This window comes from Ochotona curzoniae, unplaced genomic scaffold (genome assembly GCF_017591425.1).
Source record: "Ochotona curzoniae isolate NIBS_2020 unplaced genomic scaffold, NIBS_Ocur_1.0 contig_4792, whole genome shotgun sequence".
NCBI classification, from domain to species: domain Eukaryota; kingdom Metazoa; phylum Chordata; class Mammalia; order Lagomorpha; family Ochotonidae; genus Ochotona; species Ochotona curzoniae.
This window is the reverse complement of record NW_024466389.1, coordinates 3156156-3168875: the sequence shown is the minus strand read 5'-3', so window position 1 is coordinate 3168875 and position 12720 is coordinate 3156156. Positions and strand designations below refer to the sequence as shown.

At 53.3% G+C, this 12720-nt stretch overlaps 1 protein-coding gene across 1 annotated transcript in view; it reads right to left on the bottom strand.

The window, feature by feature from the left end:
• The window catches only part of CAMTA1 (calmodulin binding transcription activator 1), a 698792-nt gene that overhangs the window by 431176 nt on the left and 254896 nt on the right, over window positions 1-12720 (bottom strand). Inside the window, exon 4 of the mRNA XM_040987850.1 lies at window positions 4842-4909. Coding sequence (XP_040843784.1) covers window positions 4842-4909 — 68 coding nt within the window. The remainder of the gene's footprint in view (window positions 1-4841; window positions 4910-12720) is intronic.

The following is a 12720-nucleotide window of genomic DNA, read 5'->3' as shown; positions in this document are numbered from 1 at the left end:
TCCCTCCCTCTTGTTCTATTTATCTCTCCCTACCTCTCAAATACATAACGAATGATTTTAAAATATTGCAAATACATTTATTTTATTTGTTTAAATAGTCTTCCACCCACTGGGTCACTCCCCAATGCCCCCAACAGCTGGAGCTGCACCTGGCCAAAACCGGGGGCCCAGGGGTCTGTCTGCGTCTCTGACATAGGCAGCAAGGACTCAAGCACTGGAGCCGTCACCCGTGCCCGTGAAGGCATGCGTGGACAGAGCTGGGGTGGCAGCAGAGCAAGGACTCGGAGCTGGCACTCTGGCATAGGGTGCAAAGACTGCTGAGCTAAATGCCTGCTGAGAGAGAGAAAGGAGCGAGCGAAGAGAGAGAGAGAGGGAGGGAAGGATGGAGGAAGGAAAGAAGGAAGGGAGGGAGGGAGGAAGATTTTAGTTTCTTGAGGCATTTTTTTCTGCAGAGTAAAAAGGAGTTAGGGAAAGAGACAAAAACAAGAAACAAAATGGCAGGTGAGAGTAAGACCAACAGAACAGAGAGAGGGGGGATGAGAACCCAGGGGAGCAACTCCAAGGGAGGCCAGGGAGGACGAGCTGGCAAGAGGAGGCGGCACGGCCCCAGCCTCTGAGTCAGGTGTGACGTCACAAGCATGAAGCCAAGGGGACAGGGACAGGGACGTCGGTGACCAGGGCTGGGAAGGGGATGCAGGCTGAGACCCGACAGAGCAGGTGCAGGGCAAGCCAGGGGGCCTGCAGGACTCAGGCTGAACTGTGATCTGCAGTCAGCACTGGGGTGGGAGACAGGGGCAGGTGGTGGAAGGCAGTGCACACTCCCGGGGCCCTACACCTCACACGTGGCTCATGGGAAAATGGAATGTATAGGTAGGTTTAAGGGCAGGCATTTAGCTAGCACTTATAGGCCTGGGTGTGATACCTGGCTCTGACATGCTGGGAGGCAGTGGGAATGGCTGCTGCTGACCTCGTGGGAGACTGGAAGTGAGTTCCCAGCTGCTGGCACTGGCCCAGTGGGGGCATCTGGGCATTTGGGAAGTGACCCAGCAGATGGGGGCTTCTCTGCATCTCAAACAGATAAAAAAAAAACAAAAGGGAAGTTTATTTGGTGCAAAAGAGACGCTATCCAAACACATTAAAAAAAAACCCATGACTTTCCCATGCCTGTTTACTGCTTATTGGCAAGAAGTGTTTAGTCTTCATTATAGAAAAATTCTATTACAAGACCCTTAGTGTTTCAGTGTCAAGGTGCTATCAGTATCAATCTAATGAATTAATTAGATAGCTAATAGCATGTCCCATCCTCCCCACCAGCGTTAACAGGATTCCTGAGCAGGAAGCATTTTCACTTCAATCTTGAGCTTGCTGCGTCCTCGGATTCCAGAGAAGCTGGCCCTTGTCCCGGGGCCGGGAACGGGATGGAGAATAAATGACCAGAATGGCTCATCCCTGCAATCACCTGCCTGCCTCCAGCTGGCTCCGCACCTGCCCTTTGCATCTCTCCCATGCAGCCTGGGCACAAGGAGCCAAGGTGGACCAGGCAGGGCAGCTCAGGAGAGCACCAGGCTGGTGTGCCTGAACCACCCTCAGCAGCAGAGAGGGGCACTCGCAGGCACCTGGGTCCCTTGAGGGGTTCAGAATTCATGGAAGTGATTGCCTGGGGAGGAATACCAGTGACACCTTCAAATCCCCCACGCCCTCTGGACACGGCAGTGCAGTGGGAAAGAAAAGCTTGTGAACAGTGCAGCTGGCTCCGAGACCCGTGCTGCCGTCTGTTCCCTGTGCAGCCCTGGGGGTGCACGGGCCCGCCCTGCCTCTAGGAGCAGGTACTAGCTCAGCTGGCCAACGCTGGGGTTAGATGAACAAGAAACAAAAGCAGGAACCAGCAGCAAACTCAGATCTCTTCCTTGGCATCACTCAAGCTCATGTTCTGATCTCACACGAGGGCGTCCGGCCGTGGTCACGGATCACGTCGCCTAAAAACTCCTCTGACTGTGAGAATAAGACTTAGAGGAGGCAGTGAGGCAGTGAGTAAGTGAACAAGGAATGGCAAGGACACCTTGGGCACAGGTGGGCACAGGCACTCCGGAGAAGAGCCAAGACACAGAGGGAAGGGGCCTGGCTGCGGGCAGGCAAGCACTTTGGAAGAGGGAAGGAGGAGCAGGAGGAACCGAGAATGAGGAACACTCCTCCTTCCAAGTCCTCGGGAGGACCGGGGAGCACGGCGAACCCCGAGGTCTCCAAATGCTGTCTGGGAGCTGAGCCCAGGGCAAGCACAGTGAAAGGCGTCCTGAAGGGTGATCTTTCGACCGGATGCTGTATCCTCCTAGCACACCTCATTATTAAACAGGTGAGCCGGGCTCCCGGGACCCTCTCTGTAATTAGGGCAGGATCTGAGCGAGGGCTAAATTTATAACCCTCACCATCAGCAAGCCACAGAGACCGGCCGTAGGTCCCTCCGCAGCCTCTGTACCAACATCTATATGTGGACTGATTACAGCAATTAATTTAATAGGGATTCCTCCGCACAAACAATGTATCATTTTATTAGGAAACTCTATAAATGTCAGCGGTGCAATTCATTTTTATTAATTTTCCAAAATGAAATTAGCAGTGGCGGCAGCGGGCAAACAGAAGCCGCGTCGCCTGTGCGTTCAGCAGGGTGTTGGTGCCATTAATTCCTTAATTCCGAGAGGCCAGCTTGGACAGGCTCAGCAGTTAACAGCACCAATTAATTTCAATCCTAGAGGTGGCGGGGAGGGGGGTGGTGGGGGATCCAAATTCAACTCTACAACTAATTCAGGAAGATCCTTGAACAAGCGCAGCAACTTTGCTCTCTCCTGGGACGAAGCGCTTTGCATAAACACAGAGTGGATGCTATGACAGCAACGGAAACCTTCTGTCTCCTCCCTCTGGCTTCAGGAAAGAAATGCACCCCTCCAAGCTCTAGGGGAGCCCCGGCAGGCTGGGGGCCCCTCCGCACCACGACTCAAAGCGGGGCTGGCAGGGTGGGAAAATAGTTCCGGACAGCATCACATCTGATGCCCACAACAACGCAGGGTGGGTAGGGCCTACTTCAACTTCCTTTCACATAGGAAGAAGACAGGGGAGTGATCTGGTACACTGGCCAAGCCACCAAGTGACTGAGTCGGGGCTAACACCCAGATCCCTCTCCGCCGTGTTTGCACCTGCTGGGCCTCAGGCGGGGTGTCGCTGACTCCTAGTCAGGCATGACTCCGAATGACACTCATGTCTCAACTGAAACCCCAAAGCAAGGCAGAAACTCAACCCTCTTGCTGTATCAGGCTCAGCATGTGTCTGTGGGTCTGAACTCAAACACCGACCTACTCTAGGGACACTCCTGCCTGCACTTTTGCTGCCTGCCCACGAGGGCCTCGCGGAAACGCTGAAGGAGCAGTCAGGGGACAGCCCGGAGTGAAACCAAACCTGCCTCCTTCTGCTCCAAGGAGGGAGGGTGGTGTTAGGTTGCTTGTTTTAAGGGGAGGATTCCAAGTAAGTGGTCCCAGCCCATACCCAGGAATGTTGGGAATAGCAAAGCCTGAGGCCCCCATTCCACACCTGGATCAGCTGGGCCCTGCAGCTCACGGGATGACCCCTCAGTTAGGGGAATGACAGTTCTAGAAGCAGACGTCCTGGAGCAAGCAGCCATGAGCGTGACAGGTCTGAGACATGTATGTCGAATGCCTCCCCGCCTCACGGTAGCCCTGACCCCCTTCAGGCCAGATGCTCGCCCCAGCCCCATTCCTGCAAATAGAACGCCCTAGGGACCAGGAGTCTCGGGACCCAATCTTTCACGTTGCTGACCTGGCCCCAGACAGGAGGGTTGGCCTCAGCTACAGGACACTGACCAGTGACAGCAAGCCAAGCCTCTGGGAGCGATAACTTCAAATACACAAACAAAACAAAACAAAAAACAGGTGACGGATGAGGCCCTGCCTCCTCCACAGCTTAGCAGAGGGTGCAGCAGGTCCAGCTCAGACCCCGCTCTCCAGTCCCAGCTCGCCAGCCTGGGGACTCCAGGTGCTTCTAGAAGACAGCCTGGGCCTCCCCACCTGTCACATTCAGACCTGCTGCCCAGCTGTGCTGTGAGCTGATCTATACCAGGCCCTATCCCCTCAGAGCCAAGGCGCAGCAACTGGAAGCTTCTAGAAGGAAACTCATGGAAAATGAAAACCTAGAAAGGGGAGGAAAGAAGACGCTGCCTTTAAAGGAGACCCCAAGCCCCCACGTCATGTTCTTCAGAAAGTCAGGACAGGAAGTCTTGCCTCCGGCACGCAGGTCCACTGTTTGTGTCCGGTCCCTCTATCCCCAAGTGGCAATAGGAAGTCAGTGTTTGTGGCAGGGCCTGGGCTGCGGGACATTTGTCGCGTACCCAACCACAAGCCCAGCCCAGCTTCTTCCCAGACAGCACCCTCCTGCCCCAACCAGGAAGAGCCTGGCTTAGAGTTTGTCAATGCACTGAGATCAAAGTGGGCTTCCAAACTCACTTCTCTCCTTAAAACCTCACATTTCCAGGGGGAAGCTGCTGACAGGTAGGCCCGTTCCCAAAACAAGCTTTCCCTGACACGCCTGCCTAACTGACACCCGACTGCAGGGTCCAGCCTGAGTCACCAGGCCCAGCCCACAGGCTGGCAGCCACACCGCGTGGCATCCATCCAGCCGTACTTGCTAGCGGTACCTCTGGTCAACGAACTGGCCCATGTGGTCCAAGCTGGCAGGTGGCATTCTCAAAGACTGTCGGACCAAACCAGATCCTCTATAAGAATCAATCCATTCACTATGCATGTTGGAAAAAAAAACTGCAAGATCGGGGACATTACCTTGTCTTAGGGGAAGTGGTTAGCCATTCTTCGTGTTTCTCAAATGTTATTAAATAAGCTGCAATTTCCTGCAACAGAAGAATAAAAAGATAATAGCAACAGTTAGCTCACATCGGATCCTGAGAAGTCAGAAAGGAAATTTTTTTTTTTTTTTTGCTGTTTCTTAGTGGCCATCCTCTGCGGCGAGGCTGGAGCTGCCCCCTGCTAGGAGAGCACTGGCTCTGGACGCAGGGTCGACCCAGAGTCTCAGTCCCCCGCACTCCGCCTGTCCCTTCGCAAGCATCAAAGCTCCAGGCTTCGGAAGATGAGTCGGCGGCAAGGACAAAAAATAGTTCTCTGTGGAAAGAAAACATCAGACACCCTGTGCGGATTCTAAATGTCATTTACCGGAAGCAGAACCACCTGCCGACCCCAGCGGGCTTCCACTCACGCGAGGCCACCACTGGCAGGTGTCGCCTTTTCCGAGGCTGGACGGATCTTTCATCTTTGTCATGAGGGAGACGTCGTGTTCCCTCCACCTGAGTCCTAATCCCCTCAGCCAAACCACACAGTGATTGAAAAGACAGAGCCACGTGAAGAGAAAGTCAGCCTTTCCCCTACTGATAACTTAATCTATTGAACGGCGCTTCAGAGAAGAGCACGCTCAGCAGACTTGAGGGCAAAGACGGAGAAAGTGTGGGCACCTGGAGGTAAATTAAATATTTATAGACACAACACCGCTGCAGATAGAAATACTGATTTATTAATAATTTCCATAAAAAGCCGGTGATGACATCAACATAAGGCAGTGTTGCAGCTCTGAGATGTGATACGGCCCATTACTTCCAGCTCCAAACAGATCTGCTAACATGAAACTGGCAGGATCATACGTTAAATTCAGGCTGAGCTCCTACATGGCTCCCTTGATTGTGGTGCGGCCAGGGCACATGGGGCTGCCGCTTAGTACCAGCAAACGCTCCTTGTCGGTGCTCCCTGCGACCAGGGCTGCCAAAGGGAGGGCAGCTTGCAGGCCACCAGCCCATCTACCCAGCAGCCAGGAGCCTCTTCTGGGCTTGGACACTACGGAGTTTGCGTCTGGTCCTGGAGACACCTACACTTGGGTTTGAGGAACAAGAAGAGGGGACACCCAATACCGGGGCGGCAGAGTGGATTACAGCAGAAAATGGGGCTGACGCCATGGAGAGTAACAGACCCCAGGTGGAGATCAAGACCACGTCTCATCAAGGGAACCGACTACTGCCCCCAGGGAGCCGATGACTGGACACAGAGAGGCCAGGCCACTTGCATCTGGAAGCCAGTCCCCTCCACAAGGACCTGGGGAGCAGCGACCAAGCAGCTGCTTTGTGCAAGTTGTTCCTGTTGATTACAGTTAAAGGACCCAGATAATGAGTAGCTGGTCCCCTTGTACAGGGTTCTCACATCTCTGAGCCTTCTCACATCTTGTTTCCTCTCTGTAGGAGCCTAATTCCTGCAGGTCTCAGTGTACACAGATGGAATGACACTTCCTGGGTCTAGGCCCTCCAACATAACATCCCATTTAGGGCAGAGTCCCTCTCCCACTCTCCAGAACCTACGCATCCCTCCAGTGTGTGGAATTGGGCAGTCGGTATGCTTGCAGAACATCTCACACTGGGCCCTGCACAGGGGTGATGTCCTCTGGTGTCCCGCACTGGGCCCTGCACAGGGGTGACGCCCTCACTGGTGTCCCGCACTGACTGGGCCCTGCACAGGGGTGATGTCCTCTGGTGTCCCGCACTGGGCCCTGCACAGGGGTGATGTCCTCTGGTGCATCCCCAGGAATTAGCAGTGCCCTGGGCCAGCTAGGAAGTACCCGATACACTTGCTCAGCTTGGGTGGAGGGTAGAAAGGAAAAGAGGCAAGCCCTGTGTGAGTAAAAGCACATTCACAAATGAGTATCTGAGGCTGGGAAGTGGCTGAAGCAAGACCGTATAAGCTGGTGCATGCAGCAGTTAACCATAATTAACTCCTAATTAGCTGAAGGAAGACAACCACAGCAGCCCAGCTCAGAGTGCATGATTCACAGGGACATAGCCAGAGCCAAAAAGGAGCTCACAGAGCATCCTCCCACAGCACTCACCACAACCTGGCAGAGCTTCCGATCCTTCTGGAGCACCTGTCACAGGTCAGGCGCCTGCTGTGGACGAGCTCACAGTCAGGATGGCAAAAAGTCCAGGAGCTGGTGTGGTGCCCAGGCATGGAAGTCAAACACACCATCGGCTCCAGAGCCAAGCTCCGATGTGCTGTGATGCAAGCAAGCAGATGTCCCAGCAAGTCACATGGACATGGGAACTGTCCTTCAGCTTGGCCGCTGCTCCCTCCACCCCAAACTAAATTTGGCTTATCCCAGGCTCTGATAGCTCCCACACGAGCTCCCCGGGAAGAGCACACATCCTGGCTCCAAGGGGTCTTTCTGAGCAAGCCAAAGCCAGCATCCCGCTCCCAGCTCTGACATGCTGATGCTGGCTGGGCCCCAAAGCTAGACATGACCACCAGGGCTGTCACCCCCAATGCTGCCCAGAATCTGGCCTGGATGTGTAGGACACCTGTCTAAACACTGACTCCTGCTGCCCAGTGTGCCCAGTCCATCGCTCTCCTCAGGAGATGGGCAGATCTTGCCTTCTCTACCCCCAGGAACAGTCTGGGAAGATGGGTCCAGGCATGCCCATGGACCACACAACACATAGCATGCCCGCATTTGGTGCTAAGAGAGGGTGGCACCACGAGGAGACTTTGGACAAGAGGGGCTGCACCATCTGCCATTGATGCCAGTGATGTCAGCATGTTAACTAGGATGGAGTGCCACCTGGAGCCAGGTACACTGTTGGATCTTCATATCAAACTATGCCAAAGGGACCATGCCTGTCTTACGGGCACCGAGTCCGTAGGAGAGTCATCCCAGCTCACACAAACACAACCTACAGAACCCAAGTGGAATGCCCCCTGAGCCCACACTGTGCCACCATCGTGTGCCACCATAAGCTTCCACGGAGAATAACAAAGGAAAGGCATGGGGCAAAGTCAACCTGCCCACCCAGACTGGCAGCCCTTGGCTCCTGCCTAACCTGGGGTCTCCCCACGACCCCTTGACCTTCAGTGGGTCAGGAAGGTCCAGACCGAGTGGTGTTCCAGCAAGTTCATTTCTAACCCCAAACCCTGCAGACTGTTCATGAAGGTATCTGCTCCTGTGAGGGGCAGAACTTGTATCCATGGAACCCTTTGCTTAAAACGCCTTCCCCGGAGATTACAAACAGCAGACGGAAGGGGAAGCGTTCTCACCATCGCCAAGCTCTCTCCTCTTCCCCAAAGCTCCGACAAGCCTCAGACCCGGAGAAGACAGGAGAAACCACAGCTCTGGCCCATCTTCTTCGTACAGTGAAAATGGGAGCAACGGGAGGAGGAAGTCTGCTCTCAGGGCCCGGGCACACACACTCCTTCCCACTGCTTCTGGAGCTCAAGCCTGGCTCGGAAGAGTCCCAGAGCACACAAGCCAAAAACACAGGCACATCCCAGACAGCTGAAAACTGGCACACACAGCATGGCAGCGTCATCCATAAGAGGGCAAAAGGCAGCCACCTGAATGCCACTCACAGGGGCTTAGGATGAGAAATCTCCTGAAAACAGAATACCAAGAGGCCCAGCACAGTGGCCTAGCTGCTAAAGCTACTCACCTTGAACGCACTGGGATCCCACATGGGTGCCAGTTCTAATCCCGGCAGCCCCATTTCCCATCCAGCTCCCTGCTTGTGGCCTGGGAATACAGTCAAGGACAACCCAAAACCTTGGGACCCTGAACCCCAGTGGGAGACCTGGAAGAAGTTCTTGGCTCCTGGCTTCTGATCGGCATAGCACCGGCCATTGCCGTCACTTGGGGAGTGTGTCATCAGACGGAAGATCTTCCTCTCTGTCTCTCCTTCCCTCTGTATATCTGATTTCGCAATAAAAATAAAGTAAATCTTTATTAAATTAAAAAAAAAAACAGAATACCAAGGGCTGGGGGAAGAAGAGGGTGGGGAAGGACTGCTTATTAGGTTTGGGGTTTGCTCTTGGGGTAATGAACATGTTCAAAGCTAGACAGCCATCCCAGATGTGCTAAAGACCACAGACGCCGACTGTTACACCTAAACACTGCATCAGTGCCAAAAGGAATGGCTCAGGTGTCAAGATGAAGGACTCCACTGCCGGCTCCAAAGCAAAGACTGTCTGGCTTGCAGATTTCCAATGTTTAAAATTTGTCCTTTGGACGTTCACATAGATAAACGCTGCCAAGGTCTGACACCTGTGTGCACACGGGAGCAAGGCATGATGGGATCTTACACAGCCTTCAGATCTGTTCAGCATTAGTCCCTGAATGTCCGGAGGACAGAAGGACCCTCCCAGGGCACTGGCTGAGCCCCATCAGGAGAGCAGTGCAAGCAGGCTGGAGGGGCAGTGCAGTTCTGCTTCCCATCCCTCCCTGGTCCTTCATCATGTTGGCACCCATCTGTCCCCTCCATCCCCTGGCATGTGGACTGTCCAGTGATCGGGCTAGACTACCAAGCCCGTGGCAGTGACAAGCAGGCCACTCTGCTGGAACTGGCAGGTAGGAAATTAGCACATCACTGTGCCCAGCTCCTCTTGTCCCTTGCTAGCAAGCCTGCTGGTAGCATCTGTCGGGCCCTTTTCATGACCCCATCCCTCTGGAAGCCCTGCCTCCTGCCTCACGCCACACTGATCTCCAGCTCCGGCCAGCAGCTGCCATGCCCAGGGCCTGCTGGCGCACGGGCTCCGGGTGTGGTCCTCTTCCCTCCCTGGCTCCTTAGGCACCGTAGAAGGTGGCATGCCAGGCCCTAATCACTGCTGTGCCCTTCAGGGTCTCCAAAAACGCTGCTGACAGGCTAGGGAGCGGAGCTGAAGAACGCAGAGTGCTCCTCTAAAGGCTGCAAACACAGCCAGGGCCTCCACTGGCTACTGGTGTCCAGGCTGTGGACACACAGAGGTGCAGGGCCCCCCATTTTACATCCCAGAGAAACAGCCCTGTCAGCTCACTTCGCTCACAAAGGTAGCACACAGGGGCTGGCATTGTGACATAATGCGTTAATCTGCCACCTGCAACACCAGCAATCCCATGTGAACCCCGGTTCAAATCCTGGCTCCTCCCTGCACCCACATGGGAGACTGGGTCCTGGCTTCCTTCTGGCCCAGCTCTGTGTCTTTACAGCCAGCTGGAGAACGAACCAGCAGTTGGAAGATCTCTCTCTCTCTCTAACTCTGACTTTCAAATAAGTAAAATAAATCTTGGGGGGGGGAACCCACAAAAGCGGTGCGTGGCCAGTCTGCCAGCCCTAGAGCAGTGTTGTCCTCTGGAAAGAGACGACAAGCCACCAAGGCAAGCTGTGTGCATAATTTGTAATGGTCTAGAAGCAAGAGAGAGAGAGAGAGAGAGAGAGAGAGAGAGAAACAGTTAATAACACACCTTGTTTTTAATCTCATTTGTAGGAAATATTATGACTACACCAATCTTAAAAAGCAGGCATGAGTATTTTGTATTGTTTCATGCCTGGTTCCCTTAGTTCAGGGTGTGTTCTCCGCCCACAACCTCCTCCACCTAGCTCAGCTCCAGAGCCGGTGGAGATGGCCCAGGTACATCTCTACTAGCTGCCATGCCCACAGGGCTAACCTAGAGTCAGGTGGTGAGGGAGGTGCTTCATGCCACAGGGTCACACTCAGGGGAGGAGCCCCGGTCCCACCTCCAGGCAGCCAGCAGCCGTACACCCGCTGGGTGAGCCTCAGGAGCCGGAGGGCCTGCTGGAACCAACTCCTCAGCCAGGCCTCTCAAGGTTTCGTCCGTTGCCTCCCCAGGCGAGGCCAGTGCAGATGGCGTCTTTGCCCAACGCTATAAAACAGTCAAATCCAGAGACCCCAGCGTCCCCTCCAACAGTTCCCCCTGGAACAGCCTCAGGGGAGGACCAGGACACCCACCCAGGCCTCTCAGCCCAGACCCAGCCGGCCTTGAGGGTCAGGAAAAGGTCACGAAGGGAGAAAGGTTAGTGGGTGGGGCTTTGTACAAAGGGCTCATTGCAACAAACATGTCACATATTTGTACATGTCTACATGTATGTATACATATGCCTATGTACCTGTCTACATTCTATATGCTTTGTGTGTATTTTCATCATTCACCTGAATCCAGCTGTTACAAATATCTCTACAGTCTATGCAATTTCCAGTATAATCCGCACATGCAAAAAAAGAAAAAAAAAGAAAAAAGTTTCAACTAAGGGATAATTCTTAAAGTTTAGTTTTTATGGGAGTTCTAAAACAAGGGCTTTAACTATAAGGGACCAAAACTGAGGGGGAAAAAAATTCCAAGGCTCTCCTAGCAGCTGGCCCCAGCATCTGCTAGACCCACAAAACGCAATTATATTATTCCCAAACGAGAAGTAAAAATATCTTGTTTCCAATACTCTTGGTTTTAAGACTCGTACTTAATGTCCTCTGGGCATTTCCATGGTGCCAGATTTCTGTGTTATGCTCTTTATTAGGGATGTGTGAATGTCATATTAATGACTCCTAACGAACATGTTTATAGTGGAAGCAAATTTTCCCCAGAATTCACTACTCACTGTACTTACAAAAAACAACAACACTGGCCTGATGTTAAACAAATAAAGAGTCATTTCACATACCCCTTCCTGGCATCTCCCACCTGGCATCCCCAGGACAGCCCTGTGGGTCTCCTGTCTATGATAAACATGCCAACCCCAGGCCCATGTAATAAACACCCCTTGCCGTGCCCACCTGTGCACATCCCCAGCTTGCAGCCAAGACACAGCCAGTGCAGGATGCTCTCCATCCCCACCTGGAGGTCAAAGCCAACATACTCCCACCATGATCACCGCCTGTGATAAACGGTCAGCATACAGAATGGCTCTCTTTTTATTTCCATAGTATGTAACATTCTGTGACAGTTAATGAGAGTGGTGGTGGTGACAAAGACCTCGGGAACCCAAGGATGTCTGGAGGACTCCCTGCAAAACGGCAAATAATAATTCAAAACCAATGCCTAACAGTCTGGACTTCTGGAACCAAGCTGGCCCAGTTGGCTCTCTACTGCATGGACCTGGTGTCACATTCTCTCCACCATCAAAGCTCCCACCAGTGAAGAACCAGCAAACAACTGTCCCAACATCCAGGACAAACAGAACAAAGGAGTGGTTCAGCCAGTCTTCCATTCATTTACTCAACACTGGTCCAATCATTCCACGAACTGTTGAGTTGCTACCACAGGTCAGGCACCGTGTGAGGTACCAATCACACAAAATGACCCTTGGAAACACAGCTGGGAAGACAAACAAGGCTGCAGGATCCAATGCCGTTGTATCCCAGCAACCCCAAGATGCTAAGTGCTGAGTTCTCAGCGTGGATGGTTTGTGCACACTGAGAGGCAGAGAAGTGAAGGTTGCACCAAGGAGTTAGAGTTAAAAGTGGGTCTTGGTATAAGAGGTTGCCAGGCAGACAGCATGAACGGAACTAGGAAAAGCATGAGCCAATGCAGAGAAGTGAGGCAAGCAAGTACTGTGGGGAGACCTGAGTACGACAGGAAGAAGAGTCTGCAGAGCATGGAAACCCAGCAAAACGCAGAGCTGGAAGGACAGGGAGGGACCAAATGCAGAGGCATGACGGCGCCAGACAAGGGCAGTTTTATCCACAGATACCAGGGTCGGGGAGGGAGGGCAGGGAAGACTTTCATGCAGGTGGATGTGGGCATCCCAAAAAGAGCTGTGCTTTGGAAACCTTACTTCGATGGGGGCTGAGCAGAGAGGGCACAGCTGTTGCAGACTGGGATGGGAGCCCAGGAAAGAAACAGAGAGACCCAGCA